The sequence below is a fragment of the Lampetra planeri genome, unplaced genomic scaffold, assembly GCF_965212315.1.
Source record: "Lampetra planeri unplaced genomic scaffold, kcLamPlan1.2.h2 scaffold_731, whole genome shotgun sequence".
Classification (NCBI taxonomy): Eukaryota; Metazoa; Chordata; class Hyperoartia; order Petromyzontiformes; family Petromyzontidae; genus Lampetra; species Lampetra planeri.
In genome coordinates, this window is record NW_027615553.1 from 1 (window position 1) to 16,816 (window position 16,816).

General features: G+C 41.3%; 1 protein-coding gene across 1 annotated transcript; it reads right to left on the reverse strand.

The window, feature by feature from the left end:
• Positions 1-1,242: 1,242 nt before the first annotated feature.
• On the reverse strand, positions 1,243-12,806 carry LOC144741821 (NADPH--cytochrome P450 reductase-like; the record flags this gene model as incomplete). Its single annotated transcript, XM_078624316.1, is given in 24 exon segments — positions 1,243-1,364; positions 1,367-1,422; positions 1,656-1,741; positions 1,945-2,091; positions 2,431-2,711; positions 3,430-3,580; positions 3,675-3,734; positions 3,736-3,849; positions 3,851-3,858; positions 4,317-4,436; positions 4,529-4,609; positions 4,612-4,658; positions 5,158-5,165; positions 5,167-5,248; positions 5,526-5,584; positions 5,586-5,634; positions 6,036-6,160; positions 6,826-6,978; positions 7,177-7,245; positions 7,247-7,285; positions 7,287-7,307; positions 7,792-7,839; positions 12,665-12,727; positions 12,729-12,806. Coding segments are annotated over 24 exon segments (2,067 nt in total), but the record flags the coding sequence as incomplete, so codon positions are not given.
• Positions 12,807-16,816: the final 4,010 nt, after the last annotated feature.

Genomic DNA, 16,816 nt, shown 5'->3' on the forward strand with positions numbered 1-16,816 from the left:
GAGGGAAAAGCGACAATGGTGAGTACAGTCTCCAATATAATTGACAGCCTATGAGTCTTTGAGTATGGAGTAACAACAAAAAAGGAAATTGTTGGATTGGAATGCTATAAACAAACATTTAAGGCAGATGTTATAAAGGCACAGGCTGGATTTTTTCCATGGCAGAGGTTTTAAACTCTTCAAGCTCCTTATTCACACACAAGCATGGACTAAAAATGTCATCTTCTTCTTTGTAATGGTGCACATGTGACTAGACCCAAAAAACCCCAACAAAAAACAAAACAGAACTTGCTAAACAGCTGTTGCCGCCAAATGTTCAAGCGTTTTTTGCCACATGACAAAAAAAATGTCACTTGTGCCATTTGTCATTTGAAATATCTTTCAACACAGTGTACCTCCAGATTTACTTTCATTATATTTAACACTAGCCTTTTTGCAAACAAATAAAACTGGTCAATTTGCATCAATTTTCTGCATCTCAGCGGTTTACAGAGTGAGACTGGTGCATAAAAAAAGCACAATCCCCTTGTCAAGACAGAAAGCTAAGCAGAATTGTACCGAAAATGTTACGACCAGTTACCCACTGATCACCTTTTTAACTGTACTTCAAAACGCATTTCAAGATGAAATTGAAACATTAGCACCTGTTCATGTCTAAAGCTTCTCTGAAAGCATTTATTTTGAAACCTGGACACTCGAACTTTGCGATCTATTTGCTAAAACACAGTAGAATCTGCTCTGGTGGTCGCAGTAAAAACCTGCTTGAAAGTTGAAAAACTAACACATTCAATTTAAAATTTGTCCAACCATGTTGGTCATGGAGTCACCAAATCAACAAGTTTTCTATTTAGCTATGTAGTTGATGACAGCTGTAAAGTGATATCAGAATTAAATCTGAACCGATGACTCAATACCTCCTATTTGAATTGTGCCTGCATAAATCATGAAGGAACAGCTGTTTTGACATGTGCAGTAAAATCCATCTCAATGTGCTACGTGGTGGACCCCAGCTGAAGTCCATAAGAGTGGCATGAGGCAGTGCAGGCACGTGATGCCGTACATGAGTGGACATGTAGCCTGAAATCGCTGAATGGATTGACTGAATAACCTCCTGAGGTAGGGTTTGCCCCATGATCTTCACAAACTAGCTAAATTGGAACACGTGTTACTTGTTTTTAATATTCAGCTCTAGAAAACAAGACATACAACCAGAAGTCAAAGAATACAAATAAAGACAGACACTTGAGTAGTGAGAGTGAGGCTGGGATCAGGCTCTTTAACTCCAGACGTCTTGCGAGAGTAGCGTCCCTTGGTCATCAGTTTCTTGATGTAATCTGTGGCCTGAGTGCGTGTCATGCTCCCAGTTCTTCTGCTATCTCATAGAAGGCCATCTGCACATCCTTCGCCATGTTTCGTGCATCCCTAAACATGGAAATGACTTGTTTAGATACATAATCATTCCTGTGTGGCTGGGTTGTTTCACCAAAATCACCAGTGGCTCTACTTTGGTACACCACTAGAGGGTGCCACACACCCATTAGTTCACCACTTCAGTTGACATATGCATAGGATTCAAGAATACTTCGACAACAATAAAAAACTCAAAAAGGAACTTTTTTGTCTCAAATGTAAGAACATGAAAGTAATGGAATTACCCGCAGATGTAGATATGAGCATTCTCTGAGTGAATTAGTTTCCATACATTCTCCTTATTATTCTTCAACAGGTGTTGCACGTACACCTTTAGTGAAGAAAAACAGAAGCAAAATGTGAGTCTTTATGCATGTTAAAGACACAGAAAAGAGGTGGAACTCTGACATTTCTCGTTGTGATCATATAAACTGTCTATATTGAGGACAAGTGTCTCCAGCATTGGTTGCATGGCGACAGCGCATCTCACACAGACCCAGAAGGTCGACGCAGCAACAACAGGGACAACTGTACCTTATGCTCCTGGTCTCTGGAGAATGCGACGTTAAGCTGCTGTAGAACTCCGTTCTTCTCCGCCTCCTCTAGCTCTCCCTGGTATAAATAATCTTCATTCTTATTTCTGCAGCCATAATACATCACTGTCTCTCCAACCTCCTTCCCCTGTACAAAGACAAATAAAAAACAGGTTATGCACCAACAAGTAAAGCACACCGTATGAAGTCATTACTCTTCTTTGTCAGGCTTCTAATGATGGATTAAGTTGTCGGTACTTGCTGGTAGGTTTAACAACACTTGTGCACTAAACGTAATCATTGATCCTAAGTTTAACTACACAATGTCACAAAGCCGACAAGTTTCAAAGATGGTGGTGGAGAAGAATTGCCCATTTACTGCTGAAAACTGACCATTAAAACGATAACTACCGCTGTGTTTTCACGAAAAGAACACACGACACTTGTTGCCACAAGGACAGAATGGAAACATTTGACATGAGACAACTCAGCTGTGGATACCTTGCTCTTTGAGCCAGCACCTCTCCTGGACGAAGCCCATGAAGGGAGCGATTCCTGTTCCAGGGCCAATCATGATCACGGGGATGGTGGCTTTGAAGGGCAGGCGGAACTGAGACTTGCGGATGTACATGGGAACGGTGGACTTGTGGCCGTTGTCGCTGACCAGTTTGTTCTTCAGCCAGTTGGTGGCCACTCCTCTGTTGATGCGGTTCGTCTTGGTTTTATATTCCACCACCACGGCACAGATGTGGATGCTGTTGGGGAGAAACCTGGGTTTGAAGGAGAGATACTGGTGACTAGGTGTGTAAATCACCAGCTTCATCAGTGTACTGTGTATATCGATATGTTTGGATGACGTCGCGATTTTTTACTGATATCACAAAGTCATGATTCGATTCGATTCGATTCAGGAGCCTGTGATTGATATGATGCATTATCATATGTCCATGTAAGAGTCATTTACATCAGCTGACAAAAACAAGCGGAATGGCGGATCGTTTTATTCCATTTCTAAATAAAAACAGTCTTCTTCTGTATCAAAAATAGACCTTCGGTTCACTAAAATCTCACATTCTCTCACTAGTGTACTTTTTTTGATCAGCTGACTTGAGCCCTTGATGACCAAACATGAGATACTGAGCTTATAAATCAAAACACGGAAGGAGCTTTAAATCTCCATTTTTTCCACCGACTTATTGCCGAGAGGAGAGTGAATTTCTTGTACTTTTCATCCATGACTGCCCGGGCGGCACGATGGTGACGCACTGACACGAAAATTGTAACACAGATGTGCTCTGTGAGTTTCAAAATAAAGGTGTATCTTTAAGATGACATAGATCAATGTTTTCATTTTTCCATCGGTATAATCGATTCGTTGTATCAATGAATCGATATACTGATGTATCGTTACACCCCCTACCTAACTTTTTCCTCGGCAAGCTTTCACTTGTGGAAGTGATACAAACGGAATTCAAGTGGAGAATTACTTTGGAGGACGAGGCGATGGAGTAATAGCGAGCCTGGAGACGAGGCAGCAGCTCACACAGGTGGTCAATGGGAGGCCTCAAAGACGGCATGTCCTCCAGAATGGCCAGGATGTTTCTGGTGGCGTCCAGCACCCAACTCTGGTAGAGAGCCTGCAGAGAGAAGGCCAGGAGCATGTGGAGACCAGTATGTTATTCAGTTTACCTTTACCGATTTGCCCATCCTTATCCGAAAACTACCACTGACCTTTCCCTCTGGGGAGGACGAAGCCATCTTGCGCATGTTCTCCTGGTCTTTGGGGTCAGAGCGCGTATTGTGCCAGCTCATAGAGGACGTTTGTGCGAGGAGGGTGTGTGATGTCAAGATAGTGAGTCAGGGCTGTGCGGTAGGTGGTGGGACAGGGGAAAGGGTGTTTCTTGTTTGGACTCCTCTGAAATATAAACACATAATTGTGGTAAACAGCATGAACGCAACACTCAACGAAAACACATTACTAAAGTTAGCATTGCATATATATATTAATCCAATTTAATATACTGAAGAGTAAAAACGTCACAATGCATGTCAATGTCAATTAATAATACAAATAAACAGAGAAATAAAATGTTAATTATTATAACGTGCAGGTTCAAGATTATATTTATTCGTTCAAATATTCATTTATTTCTGTTTATTCATTTCTAAGGTAATGTACTCTAGATGGCCTCCAGGACCAAAGAAATACTAGCTCATAACAAAATGTCAACACAGCAATAACGTGATTTATTATTATTACACCCACTTCATGTGCAATTAGAGAGACGCCACCGCAGGTCGAGATCTCATGGCTGAGATTCGTGAGACGTAGCCAATAAAATCAAGGTTGCTTCGCTCTGTCAGAGCTATTACCATCAAGGTTGTTTAGAGAGATAACCACATCAAGGTCCACTCCAAGGATCTGTCCCAACTTGTTAACCAATGCAGAGTCATTTGTGGGGAAAACAGCCACATGGTCGCCTGACTCCATATCTGAAATAACAGAATGTGACTTTGACCAGCTGCACATAAATCGTAGTGGGATTAGAAAAAGATGAAAAATGAGAACAGTGACCTGATCGAACCCAACCACCCTCACCTGATCTTGGAGCCGGTAATGTCCAGTTCAAGGTGCATCAGATGTCTTTCACCGCCTTTGTTGAGTTCCGGTTGACAGTGACCGGGGCCAGGAAAGGATTTTTTGAATCAAACGGTCTGTAAATAAAAGTACAATACTTAAATGTGCAGTCAGAAAAGACTGCAAAAAGAATAAAATCAGCTTTCCAAGTTCCTCTTCAGAAAGATTTACCTCGGAGTAACTCAACGACACGTTACAGTTTGTTGAAACAGGAGCCTATGATGCGTTTCCAAATTTTTGGTCATAAATGTTCACAATGTCAGGTGTTCTTGCTAAATATTTATAGGAGGAAGCTGGGCTCCAGGAACAGCTCACTTTTTTTGGGGGGGGGGCAGAGACTAGTTTATTACATACTGAGGTTGAACTCAAGGGCCAGATGAAGCAACAGGACAAGATGCAGTTTTTTTCTTTGTTTGTTTTTTTTTCTTGTAAGACATTTGTGGTTGTGTCTCAGAGCTGGAGATGGTTTTTAATAACAGGTCCCTTTAAAAAGGCTGGAATATAAACTGCTCCTCATATGAATGTGGGTGAAATGTGAGAAACATGGTGAATGATTTTCTCTGGTACAGTACTTACGGTTTTTGGGACCTCAAAGCTTTTCAGTCGGCCAATTTCTCCTGTGTAGACTTTGTTCATGTTGATGTCAGTATGCTCCTTCAGCTCGTTACTGGCGTATGCTAGGTGAGAGATCAATGTCAAGTTTTTAAACACACAGTATCGTACTAGAAAGTAATCATACTTGCTTGAAGATGTGTGTGTATGCGCACCCTTAGATTATTGCAATTGCTATTTCACACACACAACAGACATTCCAATAGCAAGTAAGTCGTTTTGGTATGAAAACAACAGTCACACACCTTTCTGTTTCAGTACCAGTTAAGTTTTGTGAGCAGAAGTCAAGCAGCTCAATGGTGCAGCAAAAAATACCAAACATAAAAGAAAACAAACGAATATGAATCAACCTCGATTCATCGCCTAAGGGCTCCACTCCAAAGTGCTCACTAGACGGCCGGCCAGAACTGCTCTCTCCACGAAACAAAGTCTTCTTCTAAACTGTATGACAAAACCAGGGGAGTTCAGTGAGAGGAGACTGAACAAATCTTTGTACACAGATGATGGTTACATGATACAAAGGGTCCCTCTGAGGCTGTTCAAACATAAAGTTGTGAGGATTCCAAAGACTCAAATCGTTTGCAACTCATTTGAAAAGAGGTGGACATCCTGCTGGGATCATTTGCTTTCTCAATCAGATTCAGGTTTTTATTGCCGGAGTAGGTTTAACACAACAAGAACGTGCCTTGGTGTTAAGATGCAATCAAAGAACATGAACAAAGAATTAACATAATACAAAATAAAAACGCTTTAAACGAGCTTAGACACACAGCACAAATTAGACACCATACAACTTTCATCACCACTGAAAAAGTTCCTGTTCGTCTCTCGAGGCCACTTACTTGCCGTCGTCATCTCCCAAACCAAGGTCAAAGATGCGCTTGGCCCCCAGTTCTTCTAATCTTTTGTCGACGTACTTTCCCATTGCGTTGTAGTGTTCGTATGTCTTGTTCCCCAAAGAAAACACCTGTAGAGAGAGAAGCGTTAAACCGCTTGTAATGAGTCGACATCAGCAACTTTGTGTGCCCAAAGTTCATATTTAGAATGAAAAACTGTCTCCATCTTTTAGACTGGTGCAGATGCTATTTACGGTGTCTATAATGTACGGCACCCGGGAGTTCCATCAAGTTTCCCACAGTGCAGTTCCTCGCCCCCTTTTCCCCTTCCCCCGAGCACACATGCAGAGGACAGACCCGACATGACAATAAAACAAAGCGTTTTCTTTCACGGTGCACACAAAGACCAAGGACTACCAGTGAATGCCGTGCTAGAAGGCCTTGTGCACCATTTTCTGGTCAGACAGTGAGTAAACCTCGACTTCAAATGGATGAGATGTGTTTTATGGTCGTTGCATCCGGATGCAGATCCTGCCTGACGCACACGACCTCTAAAAACAGGCAAGGAAATAGCTCGCATTCTGAAAAACTTAATGACCTCTCCATCATAGAAGTGCAACTCAGGAATACAAAAAGACAAAATAGTGATTGTTGAACAACTATGAATGCTTGGAATGAGAAAACACTATTGTGTTCAAGGAACAGAAACAAAAATGTGTTTCTATTCCTGTTTTGGTTTATATGGACAATTCTCATCATTCTTGTCTATTCTAAAGCAGCGAACGTTAAGACTCACGGTGTAGTTTAGTCCGGAGAGGTCTTCGTCATCGTTCTCCTGCAGCCAGTCATAGAAATCCTGGGCGTTATCCGTTGGGTCTCCTTCGCCATAAGTGGCCATGCAAAATATGGCGAGGGAGTTTGGGATCTCAGAGAGGCGAGACAGTTCACCCTGGAAAACAACAGACAATAACAGCACTCAATAACTCTGATGTCCAGCCATGTACTCGCTTCCTCAAAATATAATATCATGTCATACAATGTACATAATACAATATGATGTGAATTTCTCTTGGGAAATCAATCAAGTGTCGGTCTATCGACTCATTAAATGAAGGGATTTCATCTGTGTTTCACACATGTAAATCACCATTTCATATTCCTCAGGGTCAGCAGCCATCCCTTTCATGCCATAGCGCTGAGCGTCTTTGGACAGTCTCGTTAGCAAACTCCTCTGCTGTGCCCGTCTGGGAACCGTTAGAACACGATGATGTTCTTGCCCTGGTGATAAATGAAGAGAAACGCATTGACATTTGGAAAGAAGTACAGAGGACACCTCCTAAACATTTCTACAACCATCTTTACACAAACAGCCCCGACAGAAATGTGTCTATTGTTCTTCAGATTTCATCAGGTTCTTAAAAGAATCACCAGTTAGTGCATCGACAGGTAAGGCATCAGATTCTTCGCCACTGAGGAAACCGGTTCTTTGTACAAGCTGATGTTTCAACAATAGAAGCTGTAATTTCAACGGAGTCAATTAGACTCGCAAATAAGCCTGATTATCACTGAGGAAACCAGTTCAAGGTGGATTAAGCCTTGCTGTAGGACTGCGTATGTGACACAGGATGACTAAAGAAATTAATTAATCCACAAATTAATCCAACTGTTGCTGGAGAAAATCGGAGGAAACAAACAGCCGATGCAGAAGATGATTGTAAACAGCCATGTTGAAAGGAGGAACACTGGAGGTACATTGACTGACCGTTTTCTTCATTTTCTCGATGAAACTTGTCTCTCTTATTGTGGGTAGCTCTGAGGACACAAAGCAAATTTGATATGATTAACACAGAGGAATGTCAACAGTCATTTAATAGTTGTAAACATGGATGCGGTACAGTTTACCAGGCAGATCCCACTAAAGTCCACATGTGCGAATTGAAAAGCTCGATTCACATTTATCCAGGGAATTAATTAAAGGATAAGACGACATCAAAAAAACACACCAACACCAAACGAATGATGGGGCCAAACAAAAGGAAATGCTGCGTCATTGGGCAATCAAAGGCCCCTGTGGACAGCTGCACTTCTGTCTGCAATAAAATCTAAAAGGACTAACACAAACAGGATGCAAGCATAAAAGATCTGCCGATACTCAGCCCCCAGAAATACAGGACTATAGCAAACCATAAAAACAGAGTGAAATAATTTGCTCTGTTAACGTTATACGCCATCGGAACATTTTGGTCTTCAGAATATAGTGTAGTCAATTTACAGCCTTAGAGAACATTAGGAGAACAGCGCAGGCATGTGGGACTGATGCCGAACACGCCATAAAAACAGTCTCCCGTGGTAAATAAGGAGATGTACTTCCATGCAAACTGGATTTAGAAATGTAAAAGGCCTTTGCCCCCAAGCTCAAACATTCCTGACAGATTTAAAAGAATCTGCCCGAATGGATATCAGCCTCATCGACCTCAACGAGGAGGGATTTCTTGCATCAAAATGTCTGCAGAGGACAATAAACCCAAGTCACTGAAGCACATGTAAAGAAATTAAACCCAGATGCAGAGTGACAGACACTCTGTTTGACAGTTTTCTTCAGTAGAACTCTTTATTCTTTTGTTGAGCTATATTTAGGCAGATGTGTTCTGAATAAATTTCCAGATTTCTTTATTATTCCATATATAAAGAAATAGTAGGATTACAGTTTTATCTTCTAGTAAATCAGTAAAAGTGAAAAAACATGGAAAAAAAAGATTAGCAAAAGTAAAAAAAAAACGTAATTGAACATTGAATCACTGTAGTCCAAACTACCAGCCTGAGACCAACATTACTTGCCTCCAGCAAGTAGGTTCTGGTCCCTTTGTGTGTCTGTTGGGACGATTCTTTCAGGACATATAGTGGAAGGTTGTACAAAGGCCAAGGAAGAACTCAATACATTTGGGAACAGATCTGTTTCACATTATGAAAAAACAACATTTTTTATGTTGTCCGTGGTCGAGGTCTGCAGTCAGAGTGCCCTTGATGTTCTGACGTAAATGAAGTGTGCCAATCCTGCTTTTTCATGTTTGCATTTGGTCTTTTCCAGTCCCTCTGCTTCTACTCCACCACTGGATAATGAGTGCTGTTCATTTTATTGAGGTGGAGAATATCAGACCCCCTATTCTAGTTTGACTATTTCGTTCCATGTTGCTTTCCACCCCTCCATGTTAATTCCTTCTCTTTTACAGTTTCAAACAATTACACTTTCTGTATCTACACACTAGATCTTTCCTGTTCCACACACTTTTAAATGTAACATGTTGCTCAAAAGAAAGCATGGTAAATGTCTTATTTCCCCACATACAATTTATCACAGGAGAGAGACAGAAGTTATTAACAGGGACAGTTCACTATGAGTGTACCATCAAGAGGAGATCTGGAGGTGTGGAACTTGGTCGTTTCAACATGAAAGTAATAAAAACGGAATGGGACCAAGACCTGAGCCTTGAGGGACCCCAAAATGTAACTGTGCTGATGTGAAATAGAACAACTGTTGCAGTGGTACAAATGGTGGGTAGCAAAGTGGTAGCAAATCCAGCTTATTTAACAGGGTGCTGTGGAAGCACAGGTAAAATTGTGCCACCACCCGAGGTCAAACACTCCTCACCCACAAGGACCCAAAATAAAAGCGTACATTTTCAGGAAATTCATGTTTAAAGAGGTCCACGGACAAGGAGGAAAAATAGGAAAATAGTATATGTCTGTCATACATATACTGTCATCATCTCCTTACATGATCTGGGAAGAGATCTGGACGGTTTAGAAACAAACATCGTGCCAGTCAACTCAACTTGTAATCTAAAAAGATGAGACTGATGTGGGCTTTGAAATGGAAAATTAGGGTTGGAGGTGGTAAGAATCCATTTCTAGCATCATTGCAACAAATATGAGGCCTTTAAAGGAAGAGCAAAGCAGGCAGGTTCACTGACTCTCAGCAGCATCTCTCCTGTCCTCTGGCAGGGAGAAAACACAGCCCATGGCATGTAGCCCCTTAGCTCAGCACAGCCACTAGCACCACTGGCTAGGGCCCACGCTGGGAACCACCACGACTCAGTATCAAAAGCAGGTTGTCAACACTTCACAACCACAGGATGAAAAAAAGAGCCAGACCAGAAAGACACTCGCAGGTTTTAAAGAGCTGTCTGCCTTCACCTCAGAGGCTCCAGCACTGTCTGAACTCTGCCTCTTTCTGTGCTGCTCTCCAGTAGCTTCTGTTCACACACACTCACACACAGACACTAAACACACAGACACTAAACACACAGACACACAGCACAGCAGCCTGTCTGGCAAATGCTGAGGACACAATGGTGGGAAACCTGACTTTCCCATAAAATGAAGCAGAGCTGCAGGACCCACAGTTTTGACTCACACTAACACACACGGAAACACACTCTTGGGGTTGAAAATTGCCCCCCTCCCTTCCTCCCTCCAGCCCTCCCTCCACTAACCCCGCCTTTTTTCCTCTCTAGTCTGAAAGGTGTTAGGACCGAAAAAAGTCTACAAGATCCATTCTGAGGATTTGGCTAGGCATCAAGTAGCCAACGCTACTCCTCTGTGGAACATTAAAGGGGGAAAGAGCTGTGAAAGGAAGTTTTTCTGAAGTGGCCCCCGCCCCCATCTCACTGGAGGAGAGAGGGGAATGTCATTGCTATGGCAACCTCATTTATCATAAAAGGATTCCATTTGTGACATGGCCGTAGTCCCAATGGCAGAGCAGCTCGGCCCACACACACTCACACACCTAATAAGGAGTCGGGGGGAAAAAAGAAGAATGAAAAAAGCAACTCAGGCAAATAGACGCTTCCTTGTCTTTAGACTCAACTTTCCACCTTTAAAGGTGACTCACAAAGAGGTCACCCTTCTCATTTGTTTTCCAGGGAACTTTCAAACTGGGTCTAGGGGCCAAAAACAAAAAGGCAGGAAAAACACAGAAGACTACGCCCCCTTCATAACAGTTAGGTAATCACTGCTCCCTTAAAGGGGAGGGGAGACCAGCTTTGCATTTGTGTCGTTTTATGTTCCCCTTCCTGCAGTTCCACCCTCCACAGATACTCTTTCCCGTTGTAGTCAACCTCTTTCAAGGCCTTCAACACAGTCTTCCTACCTCTCCATTGACACAATCACAGCCACACAGTGAGCGAGTGTCGAGGACAGGAGAGGAACCAAACATGTAGCCAGTGGTTGGAGAATCAACACACATTACCTTTATTTGCACAACATAACATATACAGAAGCGTCTGCTACTACATTCCATATATATTTCATACATATAATATATCTAATTGTATTTTTATTCTCTTTTTTTAGTCGGATCTATTGTGCACTTTACTGTTAATAGTTTTACTTTTAAGTTGCGTTAGGAATGTCTTAAGCCTTATTTCTCACTGTCCAATGAGAAACGGCCCTCTCAGTTCATCTGTATGTCTGGAACATGTGGTTGAGTTGACAAATTAACGACCTCTGAAACCTTGAAGTGAAAACAAACCGAGCCTCCATCATGACACTGATGGGTACTGAGGGAAGAAACAGGACTTGGCATAGCTGGCAAGAGTGGGGGCAAAAAAGAGTAGTTGGGATAGGTTTGTAAGTGAGAGGAAAGAGGGCAGGAGCCAGAAAACAAAGGTCACTCCTGGTGGAACATTTACAAGCGCACTGAGCAGTGCACTCTCACACACTTGTCTTCAGCAATCTTCACCACCTGCTCATAATCAATACTGATGTATTATCAAAAATCAGTTGACTATCACTGAAACCTCTGAGCCCAAACACACAAGTCAAAGTATTTCCTCAAGGATTTTTTCACGAGGATATTCTGTCATACACAGAAGAACAGTTGAGCACATCTCTGTACTATACGGCATCACAACGGGTTTCATACACTTTAATGATTCTGACAACAGGCTGGAGGTACGGTCTCTGAAAGAGATCAGCTTTGAAAAAAGACTAAAACCAAATGCGTTTCAATTGATGTTTACTGCCACCTGGCTAATGTGAACTTAACAAGTGTTACATCATAGACTATAGATACGAATGAGTCACGACCATGAATGTCCACTTGTGCTTTGGTGTTTAGCAGTGATTAGCAGAGAAAGTAGCTTTGTCTGAGATTACCACCAGGATCAGATCTGAATTCCTAAATACCAAACATATGTCAGCTGGATCTCTGAGGGATGGAATCAAGGTTAGGGTAACATGTTGCCCCCTATTGGATGTGTGTGGAACATGAAATGACTTGCACTGATGCCCTCTGTTCCACTTGCTCACTCCCAGAGACACACACAGACACACACAGACACAGACATACAGAGCTTTAAATACCCTTAAGCATCTTTTTGAGACAAGACACACCAGTGCAGCTACGTGCAAAAACAATACTCACAGGCCCACACTGAACACACAACAAAACAAACACCTTTATGAACATTAACTGTGGCATTCAAAAAGTTAAACAGATTAACAAAAGAATATTTGAATGAGTTAATATCCAATAAGTCTGTGTGTGTGGTACCTAAAACATGCTCTACTACATAGTGATAAACAATTGGAATAAATAAACAAATGCTTTTTAATAAGTTTACCCTGTTGCACACTCACATCGTGTCGAGCTTCTTGAATTCAGGGATGGGCTCAGGCTTCTTGCGGGACATGAACCAAATAAACGATAAGGCCGACAATCAGGGAGAAGAGGAAGAGGTCAAGGTTGCTGAAAAGAGGCTCCTCTTCGTCGGCCATGGGCTCTGAGGTGGGTGGTGGTGGTGTCCGTGTCCATGTCTGCCGTGTTGACACATAACATGGGGGAAGGAAACATAGTAATGATGTGAGAACAGCGTCTGGCAAGCAAGGCGAGCACGTACATGAGCCTGAAACCATGACTGGACAGAAGAATGTGCATCAGCAGTATAAAATCTATTTCTGGTGTAGACTGTCAGCGAAAATTCCTAAACAAAATGAAACAAGTTGGCATTTCAGTTGCACAAGTTAATATGATGATGCTGACTCAATCAATATTGTTAAGCAACACACTTCAGTTACCGTGAACAGAGGTGTGGTTAAACCAAATCAACCTATTTCTGGTGTACACTGACAGCAAAAATTCCTAAATGAAACACATCAGCATTAAACTTTAGTTGCACAAGCAATATGATTACAAACAGTGTGTGAGCAATATCATACTACACAATGACTGATTGTGGGAGCGTTATTAGACAATTGGCACAACATACTATCCCATTGTGGCCTGTTGCTTTCAGTGAACTGACAAATCTCTTTTTTTTTTCCCCTGCAGCTCTTTTCACGAGGCCGAGGGAACTTCGTGCTCCCAGCTCTCATGTTTCAGTCGGGTTCAAGTTGTGAAAATATGTAGATTGTGTTCTTGCTGCTCGGGTAAGATGGCTTGTCACAACTCAAGGACAGTCTGACAGGCAGCGGTTCTGTACGATGCATTCAATCAACGCAGCAATGGCTTGCACGTGACAAGACTGCTGACTCATCAGTATATGAAGCAACACACTCCAGTTACTGTGCACAGAGGTTTGGTTTGCCCACTGGGAGCAACTCCAAAGTGCATAGGTGAGTGGAGGATTATACTTGTCATACTATGGACAGAGAAAACGCAAACAATGATACTTTTAAAAAAATTCCAAGACAAGACTATTGAAAAGTCTGCCTGAGCTGTTCAGACCGAAAGTTTTTTTGTTTGTTTTTGCCGACAACTGTTCTCTAACATGTATGTTAAAGTGATGCTCGTAGACGAATGGATTATATCATTTTTCATAGCTCACTGCTGATTTTGCAGTTTCAAAACATCGACAATGATGCTGAAGGAGATCGGAGAAGAACATGAGGCACTATAATGAACTGACAAGCATTGATTAATACACTACGTGATATATAGCAACAAGTGGGACATCAACAGATGAGAAATAAGCCCTTGCTTCATGGATGGATGGATGGATGGATTCATGCATATTCGTCGCATCTACTTGGCACACAGATGTCCCCAAACTAAAAACGCAAAGGTTTTCTGTTTCACTAACAGGGATAGGGGGCTTACTTGGACTTATCATGATCACATCACCTTCATTTTATCTTATAATCATCAGCAACAACATTTACACCCGTGTGAGTTGGCATCGCCTGTCAGTGTGTTTGCAGGATTACACAACAACTGCCTTAAAGTCCTTGGGTTGGTCCCATTTACTACGCACACATTTCTCCTGTTTGTACTAAGACAACTTCATCATACAATGAATAAGTCTGTGTCTGAGGTCATTTTCTGCATGTGTGTGTGTGGATGTTGCGTTGGAAAGCCAAATCACGAGGGTTTTTAACATTTCAAATGTTTTGCGGTTTGAAGGCAAAGTTTTAAAGTTGACCTTGTACACAATGTAAAGAAAAGCACTCACAAATTTGGCTTCCTTACCAATAGACCAGCGTAACCTCTGACTGAATCACAGATCAATATACAAATCTGATAAGAGCTGCATGCCTCGCTGTATTGTATGTGGAGGAGACTCTTAACTTATTTTGTCCGTTCTATGAGTGATGTTTATTTAGATGTCACAGGAAAAACAAAAACTGTATAACTACATCAACCAACCTAACACTTGTGCACACAAACCTGATAATTACAATCTCTGGATTGTAATTATCTATATTATATGTATATATGTGTGTGTGTGTATATATATGCATATATATATATATACACACACACACACACACACACACACACATACATATATACATGCATTACATACATATACTGCACTTCTGTAAAGATCAAATAAAGATCTCTACAGCATTGGATTGGATGATTATTTTTAATTCATACAAAAATACTCTTGACTAAGGTTCAACCTACAGTTACAGTGGATCAGAGTAATTTCACACCTTCACATTAACTGAGGATCCATAGGGATTACTAACAATGATGCATACACTACTCACACACTGCATTCAAGAAACATGAGGGGGTTATCTAGTAACATTCATTCATCATCTCCTCCTGCAAATGAGAAATTCTTCTTACTTCTTCCTTGTCAAGTACTACAGACAATCCAATGCACTTGCATGAAAGGAAGGATACACACATCCACATTCATTTTAGACAAACTGCACTTCAAATATTAGTCTATCTCTGTCTACATGTGTAACTGCCTCACAGAGACATTCATTCAATACCATGTGAGGCATTGGTTACTTGCAATGACAGTAAATTTTAAACAGTTCTTGCCGCCGGACATTTAAAATGTCAATGAATCGGACATGGACGAGAGAACCTCTCCTCTGGTGCTCGAATAACTGATCATCAGTCCGAGTGGTGGCAGCGGTTTTAATAAAACGCTGTTTTGCTCACTTACACAATCACAGCTGGAGGAGATGGTTTCGGGCCCCGACTATTCTCTGGACAGTGACAACACTGGCTAAAAACAGGACATGCTAAATATACGGGCTATGTTCATGACACAATACGGTTGCCACAAATGATGACAGCATCGTGTCGGATTATAAATCCTACGGGTGCAAAAAAATACGTCGTATAATTTGCCCTCACATTGCGTAACGCTAATACCAGGTAACACTTATTTTTAGCTAATGGAGGAATAACGCTCCACATTCGCCCGTTTTTTAGACTTAAACCAGAAGTACATAGGTGCAGAGTATTTCAAACAGACTGACACGTTGCCAAAAAACCTACAAATCAAATAATGCGTGTCAGAAAACGCCTCTTACCTTCGCCTCTCCTCTCTAACTTCTCACTGTTCACAATGCGGAAGGAAACTTTACGCCATGTAGGGTCAGACCAACTCAGCACTGAAAGCGGGGGGGACTAACTTTTCAAGGTTCAAAAATGTGAACTAGCACTAATCTTTTTGGCTATTGAAAAAAAACATATGGGTATATTTTACATTATTTACGTTACATATTTTTTTTCGGGTTCGTATAAGCGCATTTAAATCGAGATGAAGCATACACGTGTTTTGATATGGACTGGCCTAAACAGGCATTATCTAATGTCATTGTGCGCATGTAACCTGCCATAACAATATCTGCTGAGGTTCTGCAGGGCAAAGGTCTTGGTTATGCAACCCTGCAGCCAGTAGAACAGACCTGTAGCCCTGAAAGTCGCGTCAGTGACCCTGAATGCCCCTCCTCTTCTTTAGTGTGAGGACGAAGGATATATGATTTGATAGCAATACAATCTGTGACTTTTATTCATTTTCAGCCTTGGCTGATCTCAGCAATAGCAGCAGCAGAACCTTTGCACAACTTTTTTCTTCAACATTATAATGGTTAAAAAAAATCTCTAAAATCAAAATTATTTTTTTTGGCAGACAGAAGTGGATCAACAGTATTCATTGTGCAACATCTGTCAAATAAAAGCAACAACCATCACTGAAAATTAGGAAGACATGAACAAAACAGAGAAATATATTGATGTCTCTAGAATGTGATGGAGTGCAGTACAGCTATACTGCAATGCAGAAATTAATAATAAAAAAACAAACACAAAATATACTAATATATTAATGCATAAAAACATACAAGAAGAAACACACAAGGGTGTGTGGGCATAATACAGCTTTTAAGTGAAATGTATTCACTGTCATTCATTTATATGTTTGTGGGTCATGTTTTTCATTTACCACCCAGTAGATTTTTATAGTACATGTACAGAAGGGAGGACAATAATTTGAGCATGTTTTGTTTTATTGATATGATCGTCATTAATATTTGCA